Below are 27,907 nucleotides of genomic sequence, written 5' to 3'. Positions count from 1 at the left end.
GGAACCCTAAGTGGCATCCACAACTAAGCGCCACCAGCTTCAGAGCCATCTGACCCCATGAGGGACCCCACATACTGAATGACACCCTCTTGATGGACAGCCTAGGTCACCCACTCAACACGCAGCCTCTGACCCTCCTGTACCCTGAGAAGCTTTCAGCATCCTGACTTCTTCACACTTTCAGTGAGCCCAGCCAGGTCACCCTGGATGCTCCCCAGACCCCAAGTGACCCCCAAGCAACCCCTGCACACCTGAGCAGTCCCCGTGTGTCCCAGCTGACCCCCAGTGTTGACAGAGAGGAGAGATGACCCTGAGTGACTGCCCCTAGAATCACCACCCCCCCTTGATATAATGACTGCCCTTTCCTGTATGGATATGCTTCCTGCTGCTGCTACTGCTGCTAAGTCACTTCAGTAGTGTCCGACTCTGTGCGACCCCATAGATGGCAGCCCACCAGGCTCCCCTGACCCTGGGATTCTCCAGGCAAGAACACTGGAGTGGGTTGCCATTTCCTTCTGCAATGCACAAGAGGGAAAAGTGAAAGTGAAGTCTCTCAGTCGTGTCTGACTCTTAGCAACCCCATGGACTGCAGCCCACTAGGCTCCTCCACCCATGGGACTCTCCAGGCAAGAGTACTGGAGTGGGTTGGTATTGCCTTCTCTGGGGTATGATTCCTAAAACTTTACAAATGTTAGATTTTTAATCTTGGGTAAAGTAATATTACAAAGAAATTGCTTTTCTTGTTATTGTTCAGCTCGGTCATCTTCATATATGCTTAATCCGTAGTAGTCACTTGTGTTATTTCATTTCCTTCAGTTTTGGGGTTATTTTTTTTTTTCATTTCCCTTAGTAAATCAATATATTTGTTACTGGTTTCTAAGAATTCATTTATGACTAAAGGTGTCAACCATTTGTCATGCAATGTAAATGAAACACCATATTTTATTGCCATCAATTTACTCTGGTATTCGGTATTTTGGTTGTATATTAAAATATAATCATGTTGTGTTTAAAAAAATAATAGTAACTGCCTTTCCTAAATGCCTGAATGACCCCGAAGGTGCCCTAAGCCAATCCCAGACCCTGACTCCACCATTCCTCCTGAGAATTCACACAGGCGACCCTGACATGTCACAGGTGACACCCCCAAGGCCCCTAGCTGGGCCCCCTTCACGTTCTTCATGACTCCCATGCTACCCACACGTGTCCAGACCACCCTGACTGACCAACAGCCAGACCACGACTGACTTCCCCACGTCCTAAGTGACAAGGACTTATTCTCACACTGGAGTTGCCTTTGGATGACCTCAGCTTACCCCTATATCTTACACAACTGTCCCATTGAGCCTGATCGAAGTGACCCAGCGAACTTCCCATGTCCTGATAAGCCTCCAGGTGATCTCACCTGACCTCCACACACCTGAGGGGCCCTGCTGACAGCCCACCCTCAAAGCAGCTTCCCCAGCCCAAGATGCTCCAAAGCGCCTCAGGGCAGGGCTCCCTGACCACATCTCCGCAACCATCTTTCCCGGCAGACATGAGCTACCTAGCATCCTGTGGGATGGGTCTGCTGCTGACCGTGGACCCAGGGAGCGGGGCAGTGCTATGGACGCAGGACTTGGGCGTCCCTGTGGTGGGCGTCTACACATGGCACCAGGAAAACCTGCGCCAGCTACCCCACCTCACGCTGGCTCGAGACACCCTGCACTTCCTCGCCCTCCGCTGGGGCCACATCCGACTGCCAGCCTCAGGCCCCCAGGACACGGCCACCCACTTCCCTGCCTTAGACACCCAGCTGCTGTAAGTACCCATGTCTGGGGGCCGGGGAGGAGCTTCTGGAACTATTTTGACCAGTGTAGCCCAGGTCCAATGGGCAGGTGTGATGTCCAACCATGGCAGACCAGTCCAGCTAGACCAAGGGTCACATTATTTCAAAAAGTTTGGTAAATAACCAGTGCCCTGCATGCCCGCCATGTGCTCCCAGGACCCCTGGATAGCCTCACTGTTCAGCAACTAATAGGGTAAAATCTGGCCAAGGAAGGGCCTCCGTATCTCCACCCCAGTGCTACAGCTGGCATCTGTTCTGATTGGTAGGCACTATGTGTTTATTGGGGCTTTCCCAGTGGCTCAGTGGTAATGAATTTGCCTGCAATGCAGGAGATGCGAGTTCCACCCCTGGGTCAGGAAGGTCCCCTGGAGGAGGGCATGGGAACCCACTCCAATTTCTTGCCTGGAGAATCCCATGAACAGAGGAGCCTGGTGGACTACAGTCTATAGGGTCGCAAAGAGTTGAACTCGACTGAAGCAACTGAGCGTACAGGCGCATGTGTTTCTTGATTTTTAAAAACCTTAAAAATGACCCTTGCTTATAACACTGAATACCTTAGTGTCCCCATCATGGGGAGCCAGGAGACAGACTGGGAAAATCAGGGATTATCCATCAATTCAGTTGGTTCTCCCAATATTAATTGAGCACTTGCTACATAGCAATCACTTGCTAGACGTCTGGGAGTACAGTAATATAGCCAGTGTTCTGACCTACAGAAATCTCAGAGTCTAGTGCAAGAGACAGGGGTGTAAAGAGGTAATCATGATATGGTATGATAAGGGAAGAGATAAGAGAAGTATAGTGTATCATGGGAATGTAAAAAGGGCACCTAAATCAAGACTGGGGGCAGGAAGCAATCATAGAAAGTTTCCTAGAGGAAGGGTCATTCAAGCTGAAACCTAAAGGGTGAAGAGAAAAAAAGAGAGACAGATCATGGCAACCAGGAAACAGGGTAAGTTCACAAAACAAGGCTGGAGCACAACCCTGAGAAGAGAATAAGGTCTGAGGCTGTTTTAAACAGAGATCTTATCAGATCATTTGAAGGCTTTAGGATAAGGTTAAGGAGAAGGCATTGGAAGGTTTTAGATAAAGAAGTGATTTGATCATATTTTCATTTCAGAAAGATTACTGGCTACAGTGTGAAGTCATCTTAGTGCTGTGGGGAGGAAGCAGGCACGGAACATTGCATTAGTTCAGGCAGAAGATGAAGACACTCTGGACTAGGACGGAAGCACTGGAGATGGAAATAAGTGGAGGCTAACAGATATTAAGAGGAAAAGACAGTATTTGGTGATTAGGAAGTTTGATGATTGTGAGCAAGGAGTCACCAGTTACCGTCAGGGTTCTAGAAGCACATGATTGCTGTTGTTTTCAAAGGCAGGGAGCACTGGAGGAGGAATTGGGGGAGGAGGAGGAGGAGGAGGAAGAGGAGAATAGGAAGAGAAGCAGGTAAGGAATGAGGTGATGAGTTCAGATTTAGAAAACTGAGCTCCTAGAAGAGGTCTGGGCTAGAAACATTTAGAAGCAATGACTGTAGAGTTTATATCAGTTAGCTTTAGCTATATAACCAATCACTCCCCAATTTAGGGCTTCAGAATGAACATTTCTTATTTTTCAAGATTTTGTGGGTCAGCTGAGTGCTCTTCTGCCTGGACAATCTAGAACGGCTTCACTCACCTATCTCATAGTGGATTCTTTGGCCTATGGGGTATCAAATAAGGTCTCTCATACCCCCACACAGTAACCTTGTTTTCCCCTTGTGGTGGTCTCAGGGTTCCAAAGAACCCCATGAGAAGGCAAGCCCCCATGCACAAGCATTTCTCAAGCCTCTGATTGTCTCATTTGCTGTTATCTCATTGGTCAAAGCAAGTCACATGACCTAGGCCAGAGTAAGTGTGGGCGGGGACAATATAAGGACGCCAGTCCTATGGGACTGAAACTGCCCTCCACCTTCACTCATTCTTCTCCCCTTTCCTCTCCCCCACTAGGATGACCCTGTATGTGGGAAAGGATGAAGCTGGCTTCTATGTCTCTAAAGCACTGGTTCATGCTGGGGTGGCCCTAGTGGTGAGAAAGGGCCTCTGAGGGGCTGGAAAGAGGGGATGAAGCAGGAGAGAAGCCCCCCACCACCACTGATGACTCTCCATCTTCTGCCATAGCCTCGTGGGCTGACCCTGGCCCCCGCCGATGGCCCCACCACAGAGGAGGTGACACTCCAGGTCTCAGGAGAGCGAGGGGGCTCACCTAGCACTGCTGTCAGATACCCCTCAGGCAGCGTGGCCCTCCCTAGCCAGTGGCTTCTCATTGGTGAGACCCCTTCCACCCAAACTTAAAGGACCTGTGAGCCCAGCTTCTGAGCTAGAAGGCTGAGGTCACCTTCAGCCCACTGACCTTGTCCCTGCCCCTTAGGACACCATGAGCCACCCCCAGTCCTGCATACCACCATGCTGAGAGTCCATCCCACCCCTGGGAGTGGGGCTTCTGGGACCAGACCCTCAGAAAGCATCCAGGCTCCAACTCTCTTCTTGGAGGTCAGTACTCAATGGGCAGAGGGCCTGTGGGGAGATGCCGCAGGGGTGGGCAGCCCTGGACCTTTTCCTCAGGCTTCCAGGCATAACGTTTGAGGTGGGTCAACTGACCTCACAGTTTCTCCAAAGAAAGACTTTTTTTGTTATTGTTATTGCCAGAAAAAGTGTTACAAGTGTCAAAACAGTATTGGCTATCTACATTGTGAAACACAGGTCACGGTTTTCTTTATTCTTCAGTTTAGAGGTGGCAAAAGATTTATCAAGTGAGAAAATGAAAATGGAAAAACTATGAAAGTATACCCTCCTGAGAGAGGACTGGACAGGAGTCACTAATAGTTCAAGGTTAGAAGGAACAGGCATGCTCTGTTCTCAGAATGACGTGATTCTCAAATCTGGTTGCTCATCAGAATCACCTAGGAGCCCACTCCAACCTCACTGAATTCAGAATCTCTGGAGGCAGATACTTGTATTTTTTGGTGATGTCCAAGAGTATCTGGGTTTTTTAGTGACACCCCAGGTCTCCTGGGGCACCACAATTTTCAGCACCACGGAAAGCGTCAGGTTTGCCATCATGTAGACCACTCACTCTCCACCCCTTCAGCTAAGCCCAGCCCTGTACTGCATGATGAATAAGGGTTAGGGGTTCCATAGCAAGAGGGGCTGCTGAGAGTGAAAGCCCCTTTGTCCTCAGCTCCCGAGCCTGAGCCGTGAGGAACCTCCAGACCTGGAGCTGCATCCTGAGAAGAAAACCTCAGAGCTGTATCCAGGCCTGGGACCCCAAGACCTGCTGGCAGCCAGTCTCACTGCTCTTCTCCTGGGAGGATGGATTCTCTTCCTAATGAGGCAGGTAAGCCCATCACCTCTGACCTTAGGTCTATCTTATGGTCTTCCTAGAGGAACTCTGCCCCTCTCCGAGACCACTTAGTGAGTTTCTCCCTCACCCAGGTCCAGTTCTATCCCCTACCTTCCTCTTAGCAGTTCCCAGGGCCCTTGATACTCTGCTCTTTATGTCAATGCTCCTGGGACTGGCCATCTCAGGCACAGCCTCTGGGCCCATCATGGGGTAGGGCTGGCCAGGGCCGAGCCCTCGTCAGCCCCCATATTTCAGCAGCAGCAGCAGCAGCAGCAGTTGGCAGAGAAGCAGCAGCACCAGGCTCCCCTGGCACCTGCAGGCCCTTCTCACATTTCACAGGATGCTCAGCCCCAGCCCTCCAGTGCCACCCTTCAGAGCCAGAAGAGGCTTCAGAATCCCCCAGAGCAAGGCCAGCTGCTGGAAGACCCTGAAGGTGAGCTCACATGAACAAGAAAGGACAGAGTCAGGGACAGAAAAGAGAGAGGCAGGTTTAGCTCCAAAATCAGATTACTGGAACAACAACTGCTGTTGCTCAATCTGTGAACTGAACAAGTTGTGTCTGACTCTTTTGTGACCCCATTGATTGTAGCCCACCAGGCTCCTCTGTCCATGGGATTTCCCAGGCAACAAGACCAAAGTGGGTTGCCCATTTCCTTCTCCAAGGGGTCTTTCTGACCGGGGATCCGACCCACGTCTCCTGCCTTGGCAGGCGGCTTCTTTACCACGAAGCCACCAGGGAAGCCGACCCTAAAAGAGTTAACGGGAGAGAACTTTGAATAGTGCCTGCTGTGTAGTGGAGCCCTCTGGAAATGTTTGCCATCATTTTTGCTGTGGTCTTTATGTTCAGGGACCCTGGATACAGATAGAACTGGTATAGATCTAAGTCCTCTGTTAATTTTGATAAATTGCTTGACTCCCCTGACCTTCAGTTTTCTCATCTGTCAAGTGGGAATGATAACACCTACTCCATTACATCACCTCATATGACAGGTTTACCATCACCGCTATTATTAAATCATGCCAAGCTGATGTTATTAATGTGTGTTAAAAGAATATCATATTTGGTAATAATAATATTAATAGCAAATTACCTAGGTACCCTTTGGTTCTTTTTCTCTTTAGGGCTTTTTTTTTTTTTTAACATTTTTCCTCTCTTCTCTCAATTTCATCCTATAATGAAGCCCTTTCAAGCTTCCTCTGGAACCTGTGGGATGCCCCAGGGGAGCTTCTGCGTGCTTTTATTGGTCAGTCCAGGCTGCTTCTCTCCTGCTTCTTTGGCATTGCTCAAGCCACTGCCTCCTACCTTGGAACTAACTCAGCCTGAAGCCTGCCCCATATTTGGTGGGATGCTCCCATGCTGCTTCCGAAGTTCCCCCTGAGTTCGCCCGTCCACCCTGTGCTGAGAGGAAAGCAGCTTCCTTCCTGAGGGCTCAGCTCCTGTAGAAAGCCCCCCACCGCAGAGTTGCCTGAGCCCTGAAGGTTGCCGTTCCGGTCACTTTCCTGGCTCTGAGTGGGTCCACACAATATTCCATCGCACCCTGAAACACTTCTTCTTGGACCTTCTGACTCAAGCCAAGTCTTTCCCCAGATGACCCAGACTCCATGTCATCCCAGGTGGTTCTTGTCAAAACACCTTACTGTTTCTTCCACCATCATCCCAAAGTTGTCCCTCACCACCACGGTCTACTAGACCCAGTTACTGACGGGATGGAATTCCTTCCCCCAGGCATCTCCTCAGTCCCCTTGTGGGTCTGTAGATACCACTAACCCACAGAGGAAGAGAAAAGAGGATGTTGAATTCCAGCCCTGGCTCATCCAGGCTCCCCTGTTATATGAAATACTTAAACTTTACTCACTGTGAAAAAACAACCAAAGTATTATCAGTGCTTCAGGACAAGAATCCAAGAAAATAAAATACCCAGCTAGAGCGTGGTCATTTCATGACAAAATTCAGTGGTAACAATCTCTATGTAATATTGAGTTCCCTCTGCTCTGTAAAGGAAACCTTTCAGTTTCTTTTACTCTCTTTAAACTTTCAATAAGCTTTACTTCGGTATTTTCATAACTTCTAGGGAAGCATGGAAGGGACAGGTAATTGTTAAGTGCTGTGATAAATGCTGTGATGGGGACGGAAGGATACAGGGAGCTGCAGGAACACAGAGGAGGGTCATGGAGCCCCTATGTGGGGACGTAGGACGTGGCCTCAAAGTGAAGTCTAGGCTGTGACCCCAAAGAGAAGAAGGAATTACCCAGGTGAGCAGGGCAGAGTAGAGCAGGAATCCTCCAGCTGGCCCCAAGAGCAGGTGAAGGTTCAGAGATGCGAGAAAGCAGGGTGCACATTCTGGAAGCTGAAAAGAGGGTTGCAAACTCATGCTTCCGGGTAGGTCAGGTGGATAAAGCAAAGAAGCGAAGCAGTCACATAGGAGAGAGAATAGGGAGTGGTGGGGACTGTGGCAAACTGAAGAACAGGTGCTCGGGCTAAGCCTGCCTTGCTTACTGCTGCAGTCTGACTCAGAGCTTGACTCAGGAATTATCTGTGGAGTTAGTGACTGACACTGGCCACCAGAGATTCTTAGATTAGACAGCACTCTTAATAAATATATGCAGAGTGAATATGTGCTGAGCAGGTATGAGGTATAGGCAGAGTTAATGGCTGGGACTTGCCCCATTCAATATGCAGCCGTTTGGAGTCCAGTGTATCGAAATCTTTCATGCAGAGAGAGTCAAATAAACACATGTGGCAGATGGCAGGAAAGCTTCAAGAACCACTCTCCAAAAAAGCCCTCCACACCTGTGGTGGCCCCTAACGTGTTCTTAGGACATCTACGTCAGGAACTCTGACCTTGGAACCCTTGGTCCTCCGCTCAGTGCAGGGAAAGGAATGTTCCTCAGGACCTTTTCATGGTTCACAAAATCTGCAGTGGAAACCTGCCCCACTCTCATTTAACCTCCACAAATGCATCTACACGTGCTTGGTAGAGTGTCCTCCAGGACTGCTGGTTACATGGTACATTCAGCAGCAAGTGGGCACAGTCAAGCTGGCACAACCAGCTAAAACTGAGAACTAAAATTTATATAGCACTTACTGTACACCGGGCCCTGTTCTAAATATTGTGCATGTATGAACTCATATTCACAAGGTGGATACTATCATGCTGATTTTATAGAAGAGGAAATTGAAGGCAGAAAGGTTCATGACACTCCCACCCCAGACTCACAAAGCCAGTAAGTAGCAGCTTGGGAACTCAGAAGCAGGTCAACTTTGGGATGGTATCTCTGTTTGAATTTTGGCAATGCCCGTGATGTAGGTAACCGGCTTGAATGATCTCCCAAGCCGTGTAAAAGAAGCAACACAGTGCATCACACATTCCTGGGGATCTCAGAGGGGATTCTGACCGTACCTGACTTCCCCACCATGTGACAACTTTTGATTCCTTTAGAAATTCTCCTGCGTTTGTTGCTTCTCCATTATCATGATATAGAAGGCTGAGCAAATCATGGTGAATAATTTGTGCAGACTGAGCCTCCTGATTCATTATTTCTGCATTCAAAAACTTCATGGCCAGAAGTCTGGCCTCCCTCCCAGCACTGAGGGTCCTCCTGAATCTAGAGTTAGTTCTGAATCTAACCCAGAAAGCACATAGCGAGCGTTCACCTCATGCCGAGGGCATCCAGGCAGGGGAGGCAGATAGGAAAAGACGGGAAACCAGCAGAACCAAGTGAGTGGTACAGAGCGGCACAAAAGAGGAGCCAGAAGTGCTCAGGGACCCTCACCTGGAGCCAGCTGAGCAGGGCTTGTTCAAACAGGCTTTCCGGCAACTCTGCCCCTGCTTTCTGAGCTGCCAGAGAGACAGGCCCAGCTTACCTGTGTGTGATGTGCTTCCAGCACGGCCCCAGGACCACACTCCTGAGAGTCCAGGGTATACACATTTCACTTACTGCCTGCCTCTCATCCGCAGAGAGTGTTTACGCAAATAACCTAGAGCAGTGCTGAGGGACAGCTTAATACTTTGCTCACAGATCCCTGACGCTCATTTTCATTTGCTTTTCCTAGAGCCGATTAGAGAGACTAAAGCTGGCAGCCCTTCCTAGGGAGAGTGTTCTCAGGGCCATGGAGGGGCACATAACTCTAGCGGCACAAGATGCACGTAGCTGTGTGCATGGGGCCCCCTAGGTGCTGAGCAGGAGCCTGCCCAGTGCCTGGGTCATTGTGAGGGGTCTCTCCCAGGTGACTCGAAAGGAAGAGCAGAAACTGCCCAATTCCTCCACTCACCTGAGCCAATCCCACCCACCCTTTCTTTAAAAAAAAAAAAATTATTTATTTTTGCTTGTGCTGGGTCTTCATGGCTCTTGAGGCCTTCCTTGTGTTGCTACAAGCGGGGGCTACCTCTCTAGTTGCGGTGCACGGGCTTTCCATTGCGGTGGCTTCTCTTCTTGTGGAGCACAGGCTCTAGGCACACGGGCTCAGTAGTTGCCAAGTTGAGCTTAGTTGTACTGCGGCGTGTGGAATCTTCCCAAACCAGGGAACCCGTGTCCCTTGCACTGGCAGGCGGATTCTTAACCGCTGGACCACCAGGAAAATCCAACCCCACCCTTCGTAATAGGAAGCCAAGGCCTTCTGGGGGCTCCCTGCTGCCCTGGAACTTATTCTAGACAGTTCAGCATCCACACGCCCACTGCTCTCCACCCCCTGTGACCCCCGCCCAGAACAGTCTTTTCTGCCACAGCCTTCGCCTTCATCATGCTTCCGGCTGCCAAAATTCACTTTCCTATTTGAAGCTAATAGCTTAGTCGAGGAGAAGGCAACAGCACCCCACTCCAGTCCTCTTGCCTGGAAAATCCCATGGGCGGAGGAGCCTGGTAGGCTGCAGTCTACCGGGTCTCGACGAATTGGACACGACTAAGTGACTTCACTTTCACTTTTCACTTTCATCCATTGGAGAAGGAAATGGCAACCCACTCCAGTGTTCTTGCCTGGAGAATCCCAGGGATGGGGGAGCCTGGTGGGCTGCCATCTATGGGGTCGCACAGAGTCGGACACGACTGAAGCGACTTAACAGCAGCAGCTTAGTCGAAAGCGTTTATTATATTAGTAACTGGTGGAGGCGGGGAAAGGAAAGAAACCTGGGCAGAAAATGCCAGAAGAGGGAACAATGATAAAAGAGGACAGCAGAGCAGACCTCACCCCCACCCTTTTCCCCATTAATCCTCACAGTAATATTATGCAGGATCCTTAACATAGTCCCACTTTACAGATGAGAAAACTGGGGCACCGCGGTTAGGTCACTTGCCTGGAGTAAGCGGTAGCTTGAGGCACTGGACCCTGTCTGGCATCCGGTGGGGCATGGAAGCGGGAGGCTGGAGAGAGATCGAGGCTGGGGGGACAGGTCTAAACTGGGCGGGGTGGCGGCCATGGGCAGAGGGCCCCTGAGACCCCCTTCTCCTCTCCCCGCAGCCGAGCAGCTCACTGTGGTGGGGAAGATCTCCTTCAACCCCAAGGACGTCCTGGGCCGCGGGGCTGGTGGGACTTTTGTTTTCCGGTGAGTGGCAGACAGGAGCTGGGCTGAGGTGGCCACTATCCCTAGAAGAGCACCTCTTTCAAAGAACCCCCAAGGTGGGTGTGGATCCTAACAATTCCCTTTTGGTCTGCCCTCTGGACCTCCACCCAGGGGACAGTTTGAGGGGCGGGCGGTGGCGGTCAAGCGGCTCCTCCGTGAGTGCTTCAGTCTGGTCCGGCGGGAGGTGCAGCTGCTGCAGGAGTCGGACAGGCACCCCAACGTGCTCCGCTACTTCTGCACTGAGCGGGGACCCCAGTTCCACTACATTGCCTTGGAGCTCTGCCGGGCCTCGCTGCGGGAGGTGAGGCCTGCGCTCCCGGGTGGGAGCGGGGCCAGGGGTCCTGGGCTGCAGGGTGACGCTCTGCCCCTCACTGCTCCCCAGTACGTGGAACACCCGGAGCCGAATGGCTGGGGCCTGGAGCCCGGGATGGCGCTGCAGCAACTGATGGCGGGCCTGGCTCACCTGCATTCTCTACACATAGGTACCGGCCCCTCCCGGCCTCCCTTCGAGCCCCTGCCTGCCCCCTCAGCTCTCAGCTCTGGTCTGCTCTCACAGTGCATCGCGATCTGAAGCCAGGCAATGTCCTCATTGCGGGGCCCGACAGCCAGGGCCTGGGCAGAGTGGTCCTCTCAGACTTCGGCCTCTGCAAGAAGCTGCCCGCCGGCCGCTGCAGCTTCAGCCTCCGCTCAGGCATCCCGGGCACAGAAGGCTGGATGGCGCCCGAGCTCCTGCAGGTCCCGCCTCCAGACAGCCCTGTGAGTCTTGCCACCCCGGGCTGCAGGCATGCCTCCCCACCCAGTGTCTCTGCTGCCTGGGTTCTGGATCACCCGTTCTGTGGCCTTCAGTGACTCCTCCCAGTTTCTTCATCTGTAAAGTGGAGATAACTCCTCCCCTTTCCCCCTAGGGCAGTGGTTCTCAACCAGGGGTGACTTTTGCCATCACTGGGCAATGTCTGGAGACCTTTTGGGTCGTCCCACTTGGCAGGGAAAGGGAAGTTGCTACTGCCACCTAGTGGGCAGAGGCCAGGGATGCTTGTGAGACACCCAAGCAGGCACAGGACGGTCCTCCAGGACCAAGAATCATCTGGTCCAAAATGTCAACAGTCCCAAGGTTGAGAAGCACGAAGCTAGAAAATGGTTTTCATCTCTACTGTGGTGTAGTCACTGAGGAGCTTGAAAAAATTCAAGTGCCCAGGCCCTACACCCAGTAACTGACCCCCAGTGACTTTACTGTGAAGCCAGAGTGGAGAGCCACCCAGATTGGAGGGTTTGGGGGAGCATCAGATGAGCTAATGGTTTCCCCAGGTGGTGCTAGTGGGAAAGAACCTGCCTGCCAATGCTGGAGACTTAAGAGATGCAGATTCAATCCTTGGGTCAGGAAGAACCCCTGGAGGAATAATGGGCAACCCATTCCAGTAGTCTTGCCTGGAGAATCCCACGGACAGAGGAACCTGGCGGGCTACTGTCCACAGCATTGCAGAGTCGAACGCAACTGAAGTGATTTAGCACGCGCCTACGCACATGAGCTAATGTAACTGAGTCATAGAGCAGTGTCTGACCCCCGGAGGCACTTGGAGAGCCAGGATCATAGATTTTTGAGTCAGTGTTCAGGGGGAAGTCATAGGCATGAATGAGAGTAACACACAAGAACAGACAAGAGTCACCCGCACCCCTGAAGCCGAGAGAGAGCTAGAAGTGGCAACGCGGAGGCCCAAGAACCAGGGCACTGATGTTAGAAGCCTGTGCGGGTTTTGATTTTTCAAATTTGCGGCCACCGTTTTAACTTCTGGGAAATTCCACATAAGTCTAGATTTCTGGATTCTTTTGCAAAATCAAAAGCTCTGCCACCCAAGAAAGTCCCCTGGAGGCAACCAGCTGCAGCTGAGTGCCAGCGGCCAGCTGTGGACAGGGCTGGTACCAGATCACAGTCCCCACTGCTGCCTTATTGCCTCACGCCTAGCCAGCTTCACTCGGACGTGTCAGCGTCACCCACCAGACCTGGAGGAATAACGCATGGAGACCTAAACTAGAGGCTTAGTGGGCACAAAGATTCTGGATGAAAACCACACGTCCCTTTCACTAGTGCAGAGGGGAGGGAATGTAGGGCTACGAACATGCCTTGGGAAGCATCCTTGAGTTCTAGCCTGAACCAAATCCCAGGCTGCCGCACCAGTCCTGGGCAGAGTGCAGCCGGGCAGACTTCCTGGAGCAGAGACCTCCTTATCTTTGTCCCTCTGGCCCCCAGACCAGCGCAGTGGACATCTTCTCTGCAGGCTGTGTGTTCTACTATGTGCTTTCCGGTGGCAGCCACCCCTTCGGAGAGAGTCTTTATCGTCAGGCAAACATCCTTGCGGGGGCTCCCTGTCTGGCTCACCTGGAGGAAGAGGCCCACGGTGAGGGTGACCTGGGCTGGCAGAGGAGGGGGTAAGCAAGGCAGAGGCTGGGCAGGCTTGAAGCCACCCCTCTCTCTCACCCCTGCAGACCAGGTCATCGCCCGGAACCTGGTGGAGGCCATGCTCAGCCCCCTGCCGCAGGCTCGCCCCTCCGCTCTGCAGGTGCTGGCCCACCCCTTCTTTTGGAGCAGAGCCAAGCAGCTCCAGTTCTTCCAGGTCAGTTGGGAATCTGGAGAGAGGCTTCAGAAAGTTTGGCTTCTGAGCAACAAGGGAAACCAGGTTGGCTGGGGAAAAGACTCATCTGTGTTCCAGGCAGCCCAGCTCCTTGATTTAAACCAAGACAGAGCCCAGGCTCCCAAACACTGCCCTCTCAGCCCTGCACGGCCTCCTCAGCACCGCTTTCCAAGCTCAGCTGCCCCTGGTGTGAGAACATACCCCATTCCTTTCAGCCCCAGTTGTTTCTCATGCTATTCCCAGGCCCAGACAGTGCATTCCACTTGTGACCTTGAGTCACTGAGCCTGTTTGCTCATCTGTAAAATGGGGAAAACAGTGCCTGTCACAGGTTGGACTAGACCCTGCGTAGCAGAGAAGCTCCACTCAACGGGAGGCAACAATCCTTACCTGGAGCTGAGCAGCGCTGGCTGCTGCACGCCCCCAGCCATTGGACCCTCCTGGCCTGTGGCCTCTAATCCCGGTCAGGAGGCTCAGCAGCTCTGTGGGTCCTAGGACGTCAGTGACTGGCTGGAGAAGGAGCCTGAGCAGGGGCCCCTGGTGACGGAGCTCGAGGCGGGAGGCTCCGAGGTGGTCCGGAGTGACTGGCACAAGCACATCTCGGTGCCGCTGCAGACAGGTAGAGGCCAGACTCGGGGGGGCGCCGGGAGGCTGAAGGGACGCCTCAGCAGGGACGGCTGTGCCAACGCCTTCCCTGCCCACAGATCTGAGAAGGTTCCGGTCGTACAAGGGGACGTCGGTGCGAGACCTGCTTCGTGCTGTGAGGAACAAGGTGTGTTCCAGGGCTTGGGAGGGGCCTGGACGGTGGGGAGGCCTGAGGCCTGGTCCGGCTGAGCCCCGGCTCTCTGGTCCGACCCTCCAGAAGCACCACTACAGGGAACTCCCAGAGGAGGTACGGCGGACGCTGGGCTCCATCCCCGACAGTTTCGTCCAGTACTTTACCAACCGCTTTCCACGGCTGCTGCTACACACGCATGGCGCCATGAGGAGCTGCGCCTCCGAGAGCCTCTTCCTGCCTTACTATCCGCCGGCCGCAGGGGTCGGGGGGCCAAGCCCAGGGGCAGCGGGGAGCTGAGCCTGCCCAGGTCGACAGACCAGCAGAGGCCAGGCCTCTGGGGCCACCGAAGCAACAGTGTGTGCCCCTCGGGGAACACAAGAAGGAAAGGAAGATTCACGTATGTTTAATGTGTATAAAGCCAAGGACAGTCCTGAATTCAACAGCCACATTCTGTACAATTCATAGGGTGAGCCTGAGGGCAAGGGGAGAGGCCACAGAACCCACACGGAACATGTACAAAAATAACTTACACAGCAGCCCCCACCTGCAGGGATGATGAAGTTCTCGCCCTGGCCCCCAGGGCTGGGGACACACTATAAAATAGCTCCACGGTGCTAACCAGCGTGGGCCAAGGTGCTAGCTGCAGGAGGAGGGCGCCAGTCCAGGGGGCAGGGGGCTATGAGGAGGCCTTGAGGCGGTTGGCGGCCGAGCGCGAGCTCAGCAGCTTGTCCACCATGGCACGGGCGTAGCGCAGCCGGCTGGCCAGCTCCTTGGAACAGCCGTACTCCTCCAGGAGGCTCAGGCGGTATGTACGGAAGTCCCGCTTCTCGTCGATGTAGGTTACGGCGGCCATCAGTGGGCAAAGGATGAGTTTGGTGTGGTCCTGTGAGGGAGAGGGCGACAAGATGGACAGAGGGGGTTACTGGTGATTGAAGACCCCAGCTGCTACTGTGTGTTGGCAGTAGACGAAAAATGGGCCAGCTGGCAGGAGGGGGACACATATCATTTTTTTCTACTACTGCTGCCAAGGATGGGTCCATGGCCCCCACTCCCCACCCAACTCCATGAGCTGGCAGAGAGGCACAGATACCCCACCCCAACCTTCCAGGGCCCGGCTCACCTGGAAGAAGTTGATCTGCACACAGCCATTACTGAGGTGCAGGATGATGGCACTGCGGGTACGGAACCAGGTCCGCAGGTAGGGGAGCCGGGCCAGCTCGTCGCCTTCCCGAGGCGTGATGTTGGCGCCCGCCTTCAGCAAGTGCTCGCTCATGTAGTTTCGGAAATACTTCAGGAGGGTGATCTGGTTGGAGGGTGTGAGAGGGAGTCCAGAGTTGGAGCCTGTCCTCGGGCACGGCCCTCACTCTGCGACACAGGACCACACAGGCCAGCCAAAACTTACCTTCTTTATCAAGGAGTTGGGGTGGGAGCTCACGGTGAGGTAGGACTCTGAGCCGTCACGCTCGATATACTGTAGGCTGTCACCGTCATTATAGAGGATGAGGCGTGTGGAGTCGTTGAAGAGCACCCCGACGCTGTTGTCACACAGCTGGTACCCTAGTGGTAAGGGGAGACCTCAGAAAGGGGGAGTGGGAGCTGCAACTAGGAGGCCTGGGGTGCAGACGGAAGAGTGCTGAGGGGAGAGGACCCGAGAGTCGGAAAAGCAACTGCCTGTAACAACTTGGAGGGTCTCAAGCTACCCACCCACCTGGGAGAAACCTACCGAGGCCATACTTGTCCGAATAGTCCACCCACTTGCTGACCCAGAAGATGGGGATGCACGCAGGGTCCTCGGCCTCCTCTGGGACAGAAACAGACAAGACAACCAGTCAGGACCAGCCTCCTCCCCTCTGATGTGCTCGGGTGGCCCACACCAGGGAACTCGGTCCAGAGGCCTGGGGCCCCAGAGGAGAGCAGAGCCGGGCCTCTGCCGTCAAGCAGCTGAGACAGGCAGCAAGTCACAGTGCAGCATGCCGAGTCTACCCGTGTGTTCAGCTGACCCGTTTCTCAAAGGCCCACTGGGTGCCAGGTGCCGTCACAGGCATAGTGAGCAAAGACAAAACCTACTTCCCGGAGCCTGCATACTGGCTCCAGGGCTAGAGACCAATCAAAATGAATATGCACAGAAATGTAAGTTACTTCTAACTATCATGGTGAGAATCTGAGTTCTGAGTGATTAAAAAATTGTAAGAGAAGCTAATTTCAGATGTATGAAAATGTGATGTTCCACGCATGCAATAATCCCCTCTTTCAAATACAATTAACAAATGTGGAAACTTTATGTTAGATGGGAAGTGTTGTGGAGAAAACATAAAGCAGGTAAGGGGGAGGAGAAATGCTAGGAGTTGGGGGCCGGGAGATGCTCACAGGGGTAATGCTGGTAGAAGCACATGAAGGGGTGAGTGTCAGCCATGCAGGGATCTGCATGAAGCGAGTGCTGGGGGAAGGGAACGGTGTGAGCAAAGGCCCTGAAGCTGGCGCACGCCTGGGTCTGTTATTTCCACTGTCTTGAGGCCACAGAGAAATTCCCTGCGCAGAAGAGACAGTGTGTGCAGAAGCACACAGGCAGCATATGGAGCTGCTGAAAGGTGGGGCACTTGTGGAGACAGAACAGATGAGTCACAAGAAGAAAGGAGAGGCCTGACCATGGAGGGCCTGAGCCAGCAGGCCCACTTCCCTGGGCTGTAATGTACAGGAAATGGGAGAAGGCAAGGCATTGTGGAGCCGGGGGCCTGGACAAGCTGCCAGCACTCTGGGGCTGAGACCTCCCTGCCCTCTCCAGGTGCCCCGGCCCAGCGCCCACCTTGCCTCACAAGCCCCCGCTCCGAGGGCTTGGAGGCGTTTACGCTGTGCAGCTGCTGCAACATGTCGCTGAGGTGGCAGTCGACGGGCTCACTGGCCTCCCGCACCACTGGTTCCTCTTTCTCCCGGGGACGTTCAGGCACGGGGTTCTCCATGCCTGTAAGGAGAGGAGACACGGTCACTAGTTGGGCACAAAGGCTGCAGGATTTGAGGGCCTAGGACCCCCAACCACAGCTCGAGAAGCTCTTTACACTGCCACTGCTTTAGGTAAGCAGCAGGTTATTAGAGTAGGAGCTGCCCTGCTCATGTGACAGCACCTGAAACTCACTTGCTGATACCTCCAGGGCTGGGCCAAGCCAGGCCCTGTAGTCAGGCTTCATGGCCACACACGGCCATAATGCTTTAGATACTCAGGCCTCAGACCCAATGCTGGGCCCTGCTGGGCACCTCTGGTCTTCAGCAGCTTGGAGCTGCCTGGCTTCAATCTAAGAATTAAAGGCATCTTCTGTATCCAGGAAAACAGGAGGGCTCAGTAAATTGCAACCCATAGGATAGCCTAACAGGCATTCAGTGAAAACGTAAGAGGTTTCCCCCTCTAAAATCTGCTTTATGTACTTATACGTGACTGAAATCTAAAAAGATACACCCTGAAATTTTAAGACTAGGTGCATTTGGGTGGTGGAATTATGGATGATTTTTATTGCCTTTGATGTGTAAAAGTTCAATTCTTTCCCCACCAACATGTGCTAGCTCCTCTTGTATAATACGAAATTTCTTAAAATATTTAAAGATCTGAATTTTCAATTAAAAAAATCTATGCTATGATAAAGACTTAAGTTTGAAAGAACAGAATATTTGAGACTTACTTTAAAAACTCTAGCAAGAGAATTCCCTGGCGGTCTAGTGGTTAGGACTCAATTCTTTCACTGCCATGGGTTCAGTACCTGGCTGAGGACCCACAAACCACAGGGAAGAGCAAACAAAACAAATCCCCCCAAAAAATCTAGCAGAAAGAAAAGGAAGAAGGTGGAAATGATAAAAACAAGTACAGGCAGATGATGATAATTATTAAAAACAGATGATGAAAAATGGGATTTATGTATTCCCCAAAAAGTTCACTCTAATTCTGGGTTTTGCTTTATGTCCAAGATCTAAAACTAAAAAAAAAGCAATCCTTTAAAATAACAATATTGTCTTATAGCTCTAAGAATAAATATCCACGAGTCCATACCAACCAAATAAATGAATGGGAGAGAAGTGACAGCTCTTCCTTACAGAAGAAGTTTGATTAACAGACGTAGAAGGAACAAGAAAAGGGGAAAAATCACCATTAGAATACCACAGCAATAACTGCTCTTGTATCCACCATGGATGCTGACATCAGTGAGCTAAAGTCTGAGTAGTATTCTCTCAGAGAAGCTCCCCATGGGGTATAAATTAATCACCGAAGGAAAAATAGTAGCTATGCACTGGAGGCACCACCTTAACCAAGTGATCACCAATCAAAGGAAATATTCATATAACCAAAGAAAGTATCAAAAATTAAAGCAAAAAGAAAAAGGTAATCCTTAAAACAGCAGTGTCAAAACTGAAATGAACTCATAAAGTTGTGCTATATCCACACAGAGAAATAAAGTATTTCAAGTGGCTTTTCTTGGGGTTTTTCTGTGTGTGTGTGTGTGTGTGTGTGTGTGAAATGTAGTCTAAGGACAAAAAGAATTGCATGGAAATAAACATAGTTTCATAACATACTTTATATATGTTGAAAATTCATGTATACCGTGTAAGCAAACAAGGTTTTCATTGTAAGAGAAAAAGAAATACAAGCATAAAATTAAAGATCCTATAATATTAAATTAGACCCTTACAAATTACCAAAAGAGAATTAAAGTAGTAATTTCACAGTGGAGAAAAAGACTGCTGTAAGACCAGTTTGCACTAATTTCAATTTCCTGAACTTGATAACTAGGTCCTGTGTCGTGGTTAGGTAAAAGAATTGTTTTTAGGAAATATACACTGAAGTACTAAGTAGTAAAGGCCAGAATGTGTACAACTTACTATCATGTTGTTTGGGACAAAAACAATACACACACATACACACACATATAATGAGAGATCCCCACCCCAGTTATGTATTTTCTAATTCTGCTCTCTGAAGAGACCTAGAAACAACGACAAACCAAGCAATGAGATGTGGTTTTGTAAGAAAATGTCTATCCTTTTAGAGAGATGCGTACGGAAGTTCTTGGGGGTAAAATGGCAAGATGTCTGGAATTAACTTCAAAAATACTTAAGGAACAAACAAGGAGCGATGAAGCAAACACTACAAATCTTAGCAAGTGTTGACTCTGGCGGTGATGTGGGTCCCACGCACATTGTGCTCCATGTGTGTATCTGAAGCTTCTCAACATTTTTTCCAATGAACCATGCAGGGCAATATCAACGATTTAAAAAATATATATTAAGAATTATTCAGGCATGGCATTTAGCCACTCTCTTCTCTCCGGACATGACAGGTCTGACTCAGTCACAGTAAGGTCTGTCTTCCCTGACAGGGCTATGGGGAAAGGCATTTGCCACATGAGGATGGGGACCATGGATTCAAAGACTGGGGCCCATCCTACTGCCCACCTGAGCTTTGGGGACCATCCATTCACACACAGCGGCAGGCAAGGCTGTTTGTCTACCCACACTCTGGTTTACCTTTATTGAGGATGGTGAGAGGCTTCCGGTTGCTGGGGTCCAGGCTACTGGGAGCAATTGAAAACCTCGGTGGAATGGTGAGGCAGGTGATGGGGAGGCGGGCAGGGATATAGCCGGAAGTGAAAAACTCGTCATTGAGCAGCTCGTGAATGGTTGGACGGGCACTGGGATCTGGCTGAAGCATCTTCTTGATGAGAGAGGAGGCCACGGGGTTGATGTGCTGGAGGGAAGGTGGGGAGTCATAAGCAGGATATGACACAGGACCAACCCAGCTGCTGCACCACCACCCCCTACCCGGCCCCAAATACACCATGTTCAGTGGCTATAAACGTCCCAAGTTTCCACTGGCAGCTTTACTAAGTTGACAAGTTGCTCACCACTAGAACAGCACTTGAAAACAAAGGCTTGGAAGTCATAAAGGCCTGGTGTAAGTCCCAGTTCTGTCCCTCAGCACCAGCTGTGCCAACCAACCCAACTTTCTGTGCCTTTGTATCTTCATCTATAAAGTGGGGACACAGCACCAAGCTTGGAGCCCTGGCAAGGAGACCCAACCCAGGGTAGGTCAAATGCACAGTAAAGCCTAGCATCAACTTTGTACTTACTATCTACCAGCAAAATATTGTAAGCACTTCGTGTAGATGAACTCACTTAACCCTCAGAGAAACACCCAAGGACTGAAGCTCTCTAGTACCATCCCTCTTTTGCAGAAGAGGAAACAGGCACAGAGAAGTCAAGTGCCTAAGACACATCCCGAGTGAGTGGTGGAGCCAGCACCCACACCGAGGCAGTCAGGTGCAACCCCCACACTGGGAACCACTCTACTCGGCCCAATAATTGACCCTCTGTAACGGATTCAGCCCATCCATCTTGATGGAGACAGGGCTCTTGGCTTCACATAAGACAAAGATGCCAAACTGTGGAAGCAGCTGTGTGCCAGACTGCTGCCAACTATCCCTCTCAATGCACTCTTGCTGGGGGCTGCAAAAGCACGCCACTTCGCCTTCACGGTGGTTCGAGATTCTGTGAGCGCTCGCTGTGTGCAAGATGCTCTGGGGCAGGGACTCCACTTTACAGATGGGAAACTGCAGCTCAGAAGACTCAGGCCATTTGTCCATTGTGATCTGGCTAAAAAGTGGCAGAGCCCATCTGAACCAAGACAGTCCACAGCCAGGCTAAGCAGCACTTCTCCGTCTGCCCCTACTCTGGCTCTTTCTCTCTGTTTTTCACGTCTTTTGGGTTATCTCCCCAATGGATGAGAGCCTGCAAACTCTCATCCCAAGAAAAACTGTTTCTGTACACATACATCAGCCTCTGTATGCAATTTCAGACAGGACCCTCTAAAGCTGTTACACTTACCCATGGGGTGGCACTGACCCATCTCTTTCCCCCGGAAATGGCTGGGCTCTGTAAATCACTTGGTGGGGGAGGGAATTAAATAAAACAAATGTAAACTTAAAGTGGTTTTAGTCACCTTGGGAATACTGTATTCATTGTTCTTGATCCGGAGGTAGGTCTCTTTTAGGCAAGAGGTCTCAAAAGGTGGCTTGCCCACTAACAAGGTATACCTGTAAGCACAAGGAGGGATTTGGCTCAAGGCTCCCAACCAAAACCCAGATGCAGGGAGGAATCCTCTCAGGGCCAGAAAGGAAGTCAGACATCTTTTGGGCATTCACTGTGACTCTGGGGCCCCAGAGGACAATTCACAAGTTCACTAAGCAGCCCCAGGAGCCATGACACTGGCAGGGAGGTACCCTCAGTAGAATACAGGTGATGAAACTGGGTTCTAATGGACCAGTGACTTTTTAGCTATAGCCTGCGGTAATCTAGGGGCCAGAGGCTGCCAGCTAACATGGAACAGGTCCAAGCAGGGGTCACTTGCTCCTTGAGGCAGCCCCACAGTTAATAGTTCTGTACTTTAGGCTGCAAGTTTTCATGTGGGAAATTCCAAGGCAAAGAAGTAGGAAAGCCATTTCTAACTCTCCAGTATCCAGGGAAACAACAAAAGGGGTAACACCTGAACAGGCCCAACTCTCTGCCCACCACCCACCTCTGATGGCCTTGACCCAGACAGACCACAGGACCTCCTCCTGCCAGCACCACTCCTGGCCTAATTCTTCCCACCCAATGCTGCTTTTTAGATCAGTGGTTCTAATACTTTATTGTGCATAGAAATCACTCAAGGGTCTTAATATAGATTGTGATCCAGTTAGTCTGGGTCTTGAGATTCTGCATAACAAGTTCCTACGTGATGCTGCAGCTGGTCTGCCGTACTTTGAATAGCAAGGGATTAGAGCAAGTTTGTGGAGACATTCCCTCCCTCATTCCCTGAACCCACAGCCCAGGCTGCAGGAATCCTACAGGATATACCAATTCAGCAATGAGGGTTCCTTCAGAGACCATCTGTCCTCTGGAGCAGCCTTTCCAAAGGCGGAAAGGTCTGCAGGATAAAGCCTGCCAAGTGAGATGTCCAGAAAGCCCCTTGCTGAGACTGGTGGGTCCTGAGACAACTCCCAACTTACATGATGCACCCAATGGACCATACGTCCACCTCGAAACTGTGCCCTTTCTTGCTCAGCACCTCAGGAGCTATGTAATTAGGAGTCCCGCACAGGGTCTTCTTCCGTTCCCCGTCATACTCCACTTTGGTTGCCAGTCCAAAATCCCCTGGGACAGAGGGAGGAAGAGGGAGGCTCAGATGCCAGCTTCTGTCGTCTGTCAATGCAGACAGCTGGTTCAGCTGGTAACCATCAAGAACCAGGGTCAAGTGATCTCTCAAAGCCTCTAGTCCTTGTGTACAGCAAGGACTAGATTCCTGTTACCCAGGAATCCTCCCACCATGCTGGCCCTAGGGAAGGGCCTCCCAAAGACTCTCATCACCCCTCCCCTTAGAAAGGAGGGGTTTACTTCTAAAAGGGAACTGACAGGGATCTGCTAAGTCGCTTCAGTCATGTCTGACTCCATGTGACCCCACAGACAGCAGCCCACTAGGCTCCTCCGTCCCTGGGATTCTCCAGGCAAGAATACTGCAGTGGGTTGCCATTTCCTTCTCCAACACATGAAAGTGAAAGTGAAGTCGCTCAGTCGTGTCCGACTCTTCATGATCCATGGACTGCAGCCTACCAGGCTCCTCCATCCACAGGATTTTCCAGGCAAGAGTACTGGAGTGGGGTGCCATTGCCTTCTCCGACTGACAGGGATAGCAAAACTCAAACACCTTCAGGGATTAAGCAAGTAAATGTCAAGATGGCTACTTGGCAAGTTTGTGAGGAAGTGATACGGAGGGGTGGGGAATGTGGCAAACCATAGGGCATCTAAAGGGAACAGCTGCTGTTCAGTACAGCAAAGAGCTGTCTTGAGGGAACGCTACCCCTGTACTGCTGGAGCTCTCGAGTGTTTAAAAGGAGCTCCAAATTCAAAGTTTTACATCAAGGCTCTCAGTTTAAAAAAGTGAAAATGAGGAGCGGCTTCCGTGATGGCTCAGTGGTAAAGAATTCACCTGCCAATGCTGGAGAAACAGGTTCCATTCCTGGTCGGTGAGGATCCCATGTGCCACAGAGCACCTAAGCCCATGTGCCACAACTACTGAACCTATGCTCTAGAGCGCTGGAGCCACAACTGCTGAAGCCTGCGCTCCACAAGGAGAAGCCACTGCAATGAGAAACCCGCACATGCGACGCAGAGTAGCCCCCACTCACCGCACCAGAGAAAGGCATGCAGCAGCGGAGACCCAGTGCAGCCGAAATAAGTAAATTGAAAAAATATTTTTAAAAAGTGAAAACAAATCCAAATTCTTAAAAAAAACAAACAAACAAACAAACAAAAAACTGTATAGAACACACTGCCCCCCTCAAAGCACATCTGCAGACAAGACACTGGTTTGTAGCTCTTTAAGTTCCTGTCCTAAGAGAGGATTCTACAGCCAATCAACAGCCCAGACTTCCTACCATCCTCTTTCTCTCTCCCTTGTCTCTTTCCAAATTTCCTCTCCCTCACCCTCCCTCCCAGCTCCTCCTCATTCCCACTGCATGTCAAATGCCCTTGCAGTCCCAGCTCCTTACCTATTTTCACCTCCAGATCCTCGTTCAGGAAGAGATTGCCCAGCTTGAGGTCTCTGTGAATAACGCGGTTTCCGTGCAGGTACTGGCAGCCCAGGACGATCTGCCGCAGGTAGTAGCGGGCCTCGGGCTCCGTGAGAGCTTTCCTCCGCTTGTGCAGCTCCAGGAGAGACTGGGAGCAGGAAGGAAGGAGAAATGGGAGCCGGTGCTCAGACCCAAGGCAGGGAGGGAGTGTCATTAGGTAAAGGCAGCCAGGACGCTACTAACCATTTCTTCAGGACAACTGCGATCCAGAACTCCCCCCCCAATCCAGGCCGCAACAGTTCATAGCAACCCTCTCCCACTGGCTCCCTCCCAAAACCCTTACCTGGGACCCCTCTCTCAGACCCCTCCGGAAGCTCAGAGACCCCAGTATCCCGGTCCCGGAACTCTTGGCAGCAACAGGTCCCTTTCCTGCCCTTCCCCTCCCCCGGAAGCTCCGAAGTCTGGCTCCAACTACCCTCTGCCTGACCCAACCCTACTCGGGAAAGTGAGGGTCCGCAATATCCCTTACCTAGCAACTCCAAAGCCCTGGCGTCCATAAGCAAGGTTCTCCCGCACCTCCCCCAATCCGCCCAACTCCTAGCGTTCAGAAGCCGCCTTCCCTAGAGGCCCCAAGTGCCGAGAACCTTCCCTCTCCCCAAGACTTTCTCCATTTCCAGTTCCAGGTTCCCAGCACCTCTTCCCTAGCAGCTCTGAGCCCCGGGGCGCCCCTTCCCCAGCAGCTCCGGTTCCCAGTGCCCCAACCCCTGCCGCCAGGGCAGTTCCAGTTCCCCAGCAGCGACACTCACCCTCCGGCGGCAGAGCTCCAACACCACGAACACGAAGTCGTTGTCTTCGAAAAAGCCGTGGAAGCCTACGACGTGCTGGTGAGCGAGGCTGCGGTGAATGGATATCTCCATGGACATCTTCTCCTTTTGGTGCGGTTTGAGCAACAGCGACTTAGGCACGATCTTGCCCGCGAACACCTCCTTAGTGTCCGCATCCGAGATCTCAAAGCACTTGGCAAAGCCACCCTTCCCCAAAAAGCGACCCCGTAGATAGCGCCGCCGGCTGCGAGGGTCCACTAGGACCTCCGGAATCTCTTTCGCCGGCGGGGCGGCCGTCGGAGCCCCGGGAGCTGCAACTCCGGGCGCTTTCCCTGGGTCGGCTGGTGCCCGCCCCAGCTTCCCTGCAGTTGCCGCCGCACTCATGTTCCCGGAGTTGCTCAGCGGACCTAGCAGGGTCTAGGCAGAGGCTTGGCACGGCTCTGCCTCTCCTCGAATTCAAACGCGGCGCCGGGAACGTTACAAGAGCCTACGCGCTACTGATTGGCCGCGGGGATTTAAAATCCAAACCCGCCCGCCGCGCGGCACTCTGGGAGCGCTCGGCACTGCAGCCGCCTTTAAACTCTCACCCAGGCCCTGGGAGGAGCTTGATTGGCAGGGATGGCGGACGGAAGACACGTGGGATGCCTGGGAAACCAAAGCTGGTGTGGGGCTGCTGAGACCCCGCCCCAGAAGAGGGTGCGTTCAGGGTTTCTCCTTTCTCGACGGCAGGGGAAGCTCCTGCAGTCCGCGAGGACCTCCTCCAGGAAGCTTTTCCCAGCACCTTCCTCCATCCCCACCTCGCCTTCTAGATTATAAACTCTGAGAATAGAGACCTAGAATGAGAGACAGCATGGGGGAGCCCTAACATCCGCCCCGGAAGTCACCAGCTCTCTTCCAAATCACCCCATAAACTAAAATCGAAGTCTAAAGAGAATGCTTGCCAGGCAAACACATCTTCCAGACAAACCCCCTACTCTTCTTCAAATAACAGCAGGGGCCACCAACATCACCAACACCTGGGAGCTTGTTAGAAAGCCAAAGCTTCAGGCCTCAACGCAGACCCCCCCAATTCAGAATCTACCCAGTGATTCCCACACATATTGAAGTTTGAGAAGTACAGTACCAGAACCCCACCACCCCCGCCAGGGTCATTCTGCAAGAAAATTGTCTGGCTGGCTCACTGCTCTATTTCCCAGTGCCTAAAATAGTGGACCCTCAAGTGTTTTGTAAGAGGGAAAGATGACAGGTTGGCAGAATGCCTGGCAAACTGGTAAGCCAAGGTCAAATTTGGCTGCAGAGGTGTTTTGTTTGGTCTTTCACTTTTTAAAATTTGGATTCATATACAGGAGTGAAAAATCAAGACAGCTCACATAAAAATGCAACTTTGAAAAAACTATTAGCTGTTGCAACTCTATGCTTACTTAACATACCTTCCCAGTTTGTCAGAGTTCCCTGATAACCCTCCTTTGCCCCTTTGCCTGTCTGGCTTCCATAGATACTTAAGTGGCAACCCTGAGAATCACTCAAGTTGTAAGCCCAGCATCCTATGATGTCTTTGCTAGGAGTCAGCAAAAGTCATATCAGTTATCTCTTTACATAACTCCCAATAAACTCAGAGGCAATGAAGACATCTTTCCTACCCCATGTCCCAAGCTCTCAGCACAATGCTTGGCAAAAAGGAGTGACTAAAATGCTTTATAAATAAAAGGGAGTTGTTTTTAAAAATTATTATTTTTTAATCCCTGTGGTGTACAATATTGTTTTATCTTTTTATAAAGTTGAATCTATGTACCGAAAAAGTATACATCTGTTAATTGGACAGCTCAGTGAATTTTCACAAAATGAGTACACCTCATGTAAGCAGCACCCAGACTGAGAAAGAGTACACGACCAACCACCCCGTAAGTCCTCCTTGTGCCCTGGGGCGGGGGGGGGGGGGCCAAGACCATCCCCCTACAGGACTCAGCATATAGTTCTACTCACAGATGACTAGGATTTATTACAGTGAAAGGTTATGAAGCAAAATCAGCCAAGGGAAAGGTGCATAGAGCAAAATCCAGAGGAAACCAGGCACAAGCTTCCCAGAGTCTTCTCCCAGTGGAGTCAGTCACACAGGACACAATTCCTCCAGCAATGAGTGTGACAACACGTGTGAAATGTTATCTACCAGAGAAGCTCATCAGAGACTCCAGCCCAGGGCTTTTCTGGGGTTTGGTCACACAGGCACCCTCTGCCTGTAACACACCAAAATTCTACACTCCTGGAAGGAAAGCAGGCATGCAGCATAAACCACAGTTTACACAGTTTAAATTCAGTAAGCAACTCCTGTCATTTAGGGAATGGTGAGAACTCTCCTGAAATTCAAGAACCCAGATGCCAGCTGAGGGTCAATCTTCCAGCTGACGGCACTGGGAGCTTTCCTTCAGGAAAAGGGGAAAGTTTCCAGAATATTTCTGAGAAATGAAGATCATAAATGCTCTCCCCGCCCCCAAAGCTCCCTGGGTGCCAGGCTTTTGATCAGCAATACTAACCTGACATTTTTTCAATAATCTTTTATTCTCATCCAGGCCTTTCATCCAGAAGGGCTGTGTGCAAGAGACATGGGAATAATTTTGCAGATAAATATTTTAATATAATTTAACTGGAAAAATATTCAGGAATTGATCAGGATATGTTATGGGCTGAACTGTGTTCTCCCCAAATTATATGCTGAAGTCCTAACATCCAGTACAGAAGGTGACTGTATTTGGAGATATGGCCTTCAAAGAGGTGATTAAAGTAAAATGGGTGGGCCCATCCAATATGACTGGTGTTCTTATAAGAAGAGATTAAGACACAGACATTCAGACAGAGGGGCAACCATGTGAAGATACAGTGAGAAGGCTGCCAGGTGCAGGCCTAGGAGACAGGCCTTAGGAGAAACGTGCCAACTGCTTGCTCTTGGACTTCTAGCCTCTAGGACTGTGAGCAAATACATTTCTATTTTTTTAAGCCATCCAGTCTGTGCTATTTTGTTATTGCAGTCCTAGCACACTAATAGAGGATGAAGTCCTGAATGTAAAAATTTTTACAGTGGGTTTATATAACCTTCCTGGAGAATCCCAGGGACGGGGGAGCCTGGTGGGCTGCCATCCATGGAGTCACAGAGTCGGACACGACTGAAGTGACTTAGCAGCATATAACCTTCCACCCCTTTTCCCCAGAGACAGCCTAGAAAAGATCAGTCCTTTTCCAGAGACAGCTACACCAGAGTAGTCACTCTGACTTACAAGGTGTGTGTACAGAGGGCAAAGTGAGGAGGCGGAGTAAGCCTATCAACCCGTGGTAGT

The 27,907-nt window shown here is 51.3% G+C and overlaps 2 protein-coding genes across 3 annotated transcripts in view; one reads left to right on the top strand and one right to left on the bottom strand.

Moving 5' to 3' along the window:
- Nucleotides 1-16,370, top strand: part of ERN2 (endoplasmic reticulum to nucleus signaling 2) — a 25,935-nt gene extending 9,565 nt beyond the window's left edge. Inside the window, exons 8-22 of one of the 2 annotated variants that reach the window (XM_069570364.1) lie at nt 1,536-1,800; nt 3,817-3,895; nt 3,988-4,135; nt 4,238-4,359; nt 5,048-5,203; nt 5,468-5,642; nt 10,665-10,749; nt 10,879-11,068; nt 11,150-11,249; nt 11,324-11,523; nt 13,013-13,160; nt 13,249-13,376; nt 13,888-14,011; nt 14,097-14,164; nt 14,255-16,370. In XM_069570364.1, the coding sequence (XP_069426465.1) occupies nt 1,536-1,800; nt 3,817-3,895; nt 3,988-4,135; nt 4,238-4,359; nt 5,048-5,203; nt 5,468-5,642; nt 10,665-10,749; nt 10,879-11,068; nt 11,150-11,249; nt 11,324-11,523; nt 13,013-13,160; nt 13,249-13,376; nt 13,888-14,011; nt 14,097-14,164; nt 14,255-14,467 (2,201 nt within the window). In that variant the 3' untranslated portion in view covers nt 14,468-16,370. Of the gene's footprint in view, nt 1-1,535; nt 1,801-3,816; nt 3,896-3,987; nt 4,136-4,237; nt 4,360-5,047; nt 5,204-5,464; nt 5,643-10,664; nt 10,750-10,878; nt 11,069-11,149; nt 11,250-11,323; nt 11,524-13,012; nt 13,161-13,248; nt 13,377-13,887; nt 14,012-14,096; nt 14,165-14,254 lie in introns of both variants that reach the window. The other variant, XM_069570363.1, reaches the window with a different exon arrangement.
- Nucleotides 14,558-27,907, bottom strand: PLK1 (polo like kinase 1). The gene is made up of 10 exons (XM_069570365.1): nt 24,561-27,907; nt 23,734-23,902; nt 22,195-22,339; nt 21,147-21,240; nt 19,676-19,895; nt 16,974-17,129; nt 15,894-15,971; nt 15,573-15,727; nt 15,291-15,473; nt 14,558-15,053 (listed from the first exon to the last, which is right to left on the bottom strand). The coding sequence occupies exons 1-10, from the start codon at nt 24,960-24,962 to the stop codon at nt 14,847-14,849; spliced, it is 1,809 nt and encodes a 602-aa protein (XP_069426466.1). The 5' UTR covers nt 24,963-27,907; the 3' UTR covers nt 14,558-14,846.

This window comes from Ovis canadensis, chromosome 24, assembly GCF_042477335.2.
Source record: "Ovis canadensis isolate MfBH-ARS-UI-01 breed Bighorn chromosome 24, ARS-UI_OviCan_v2, whole genome shotgun sequence".
Lineage (NCBI taxonomy): Eukaryota > Metazoa > Chordata > Mammalia > Artiodactyla > Bovidae > Ovis > Ovis canadensis.
The sequence above is the reverse complement of the archived record's forward strand: the minus strand, read 5'-3'. Positions and strand labels throughout refer to the sequence as shown.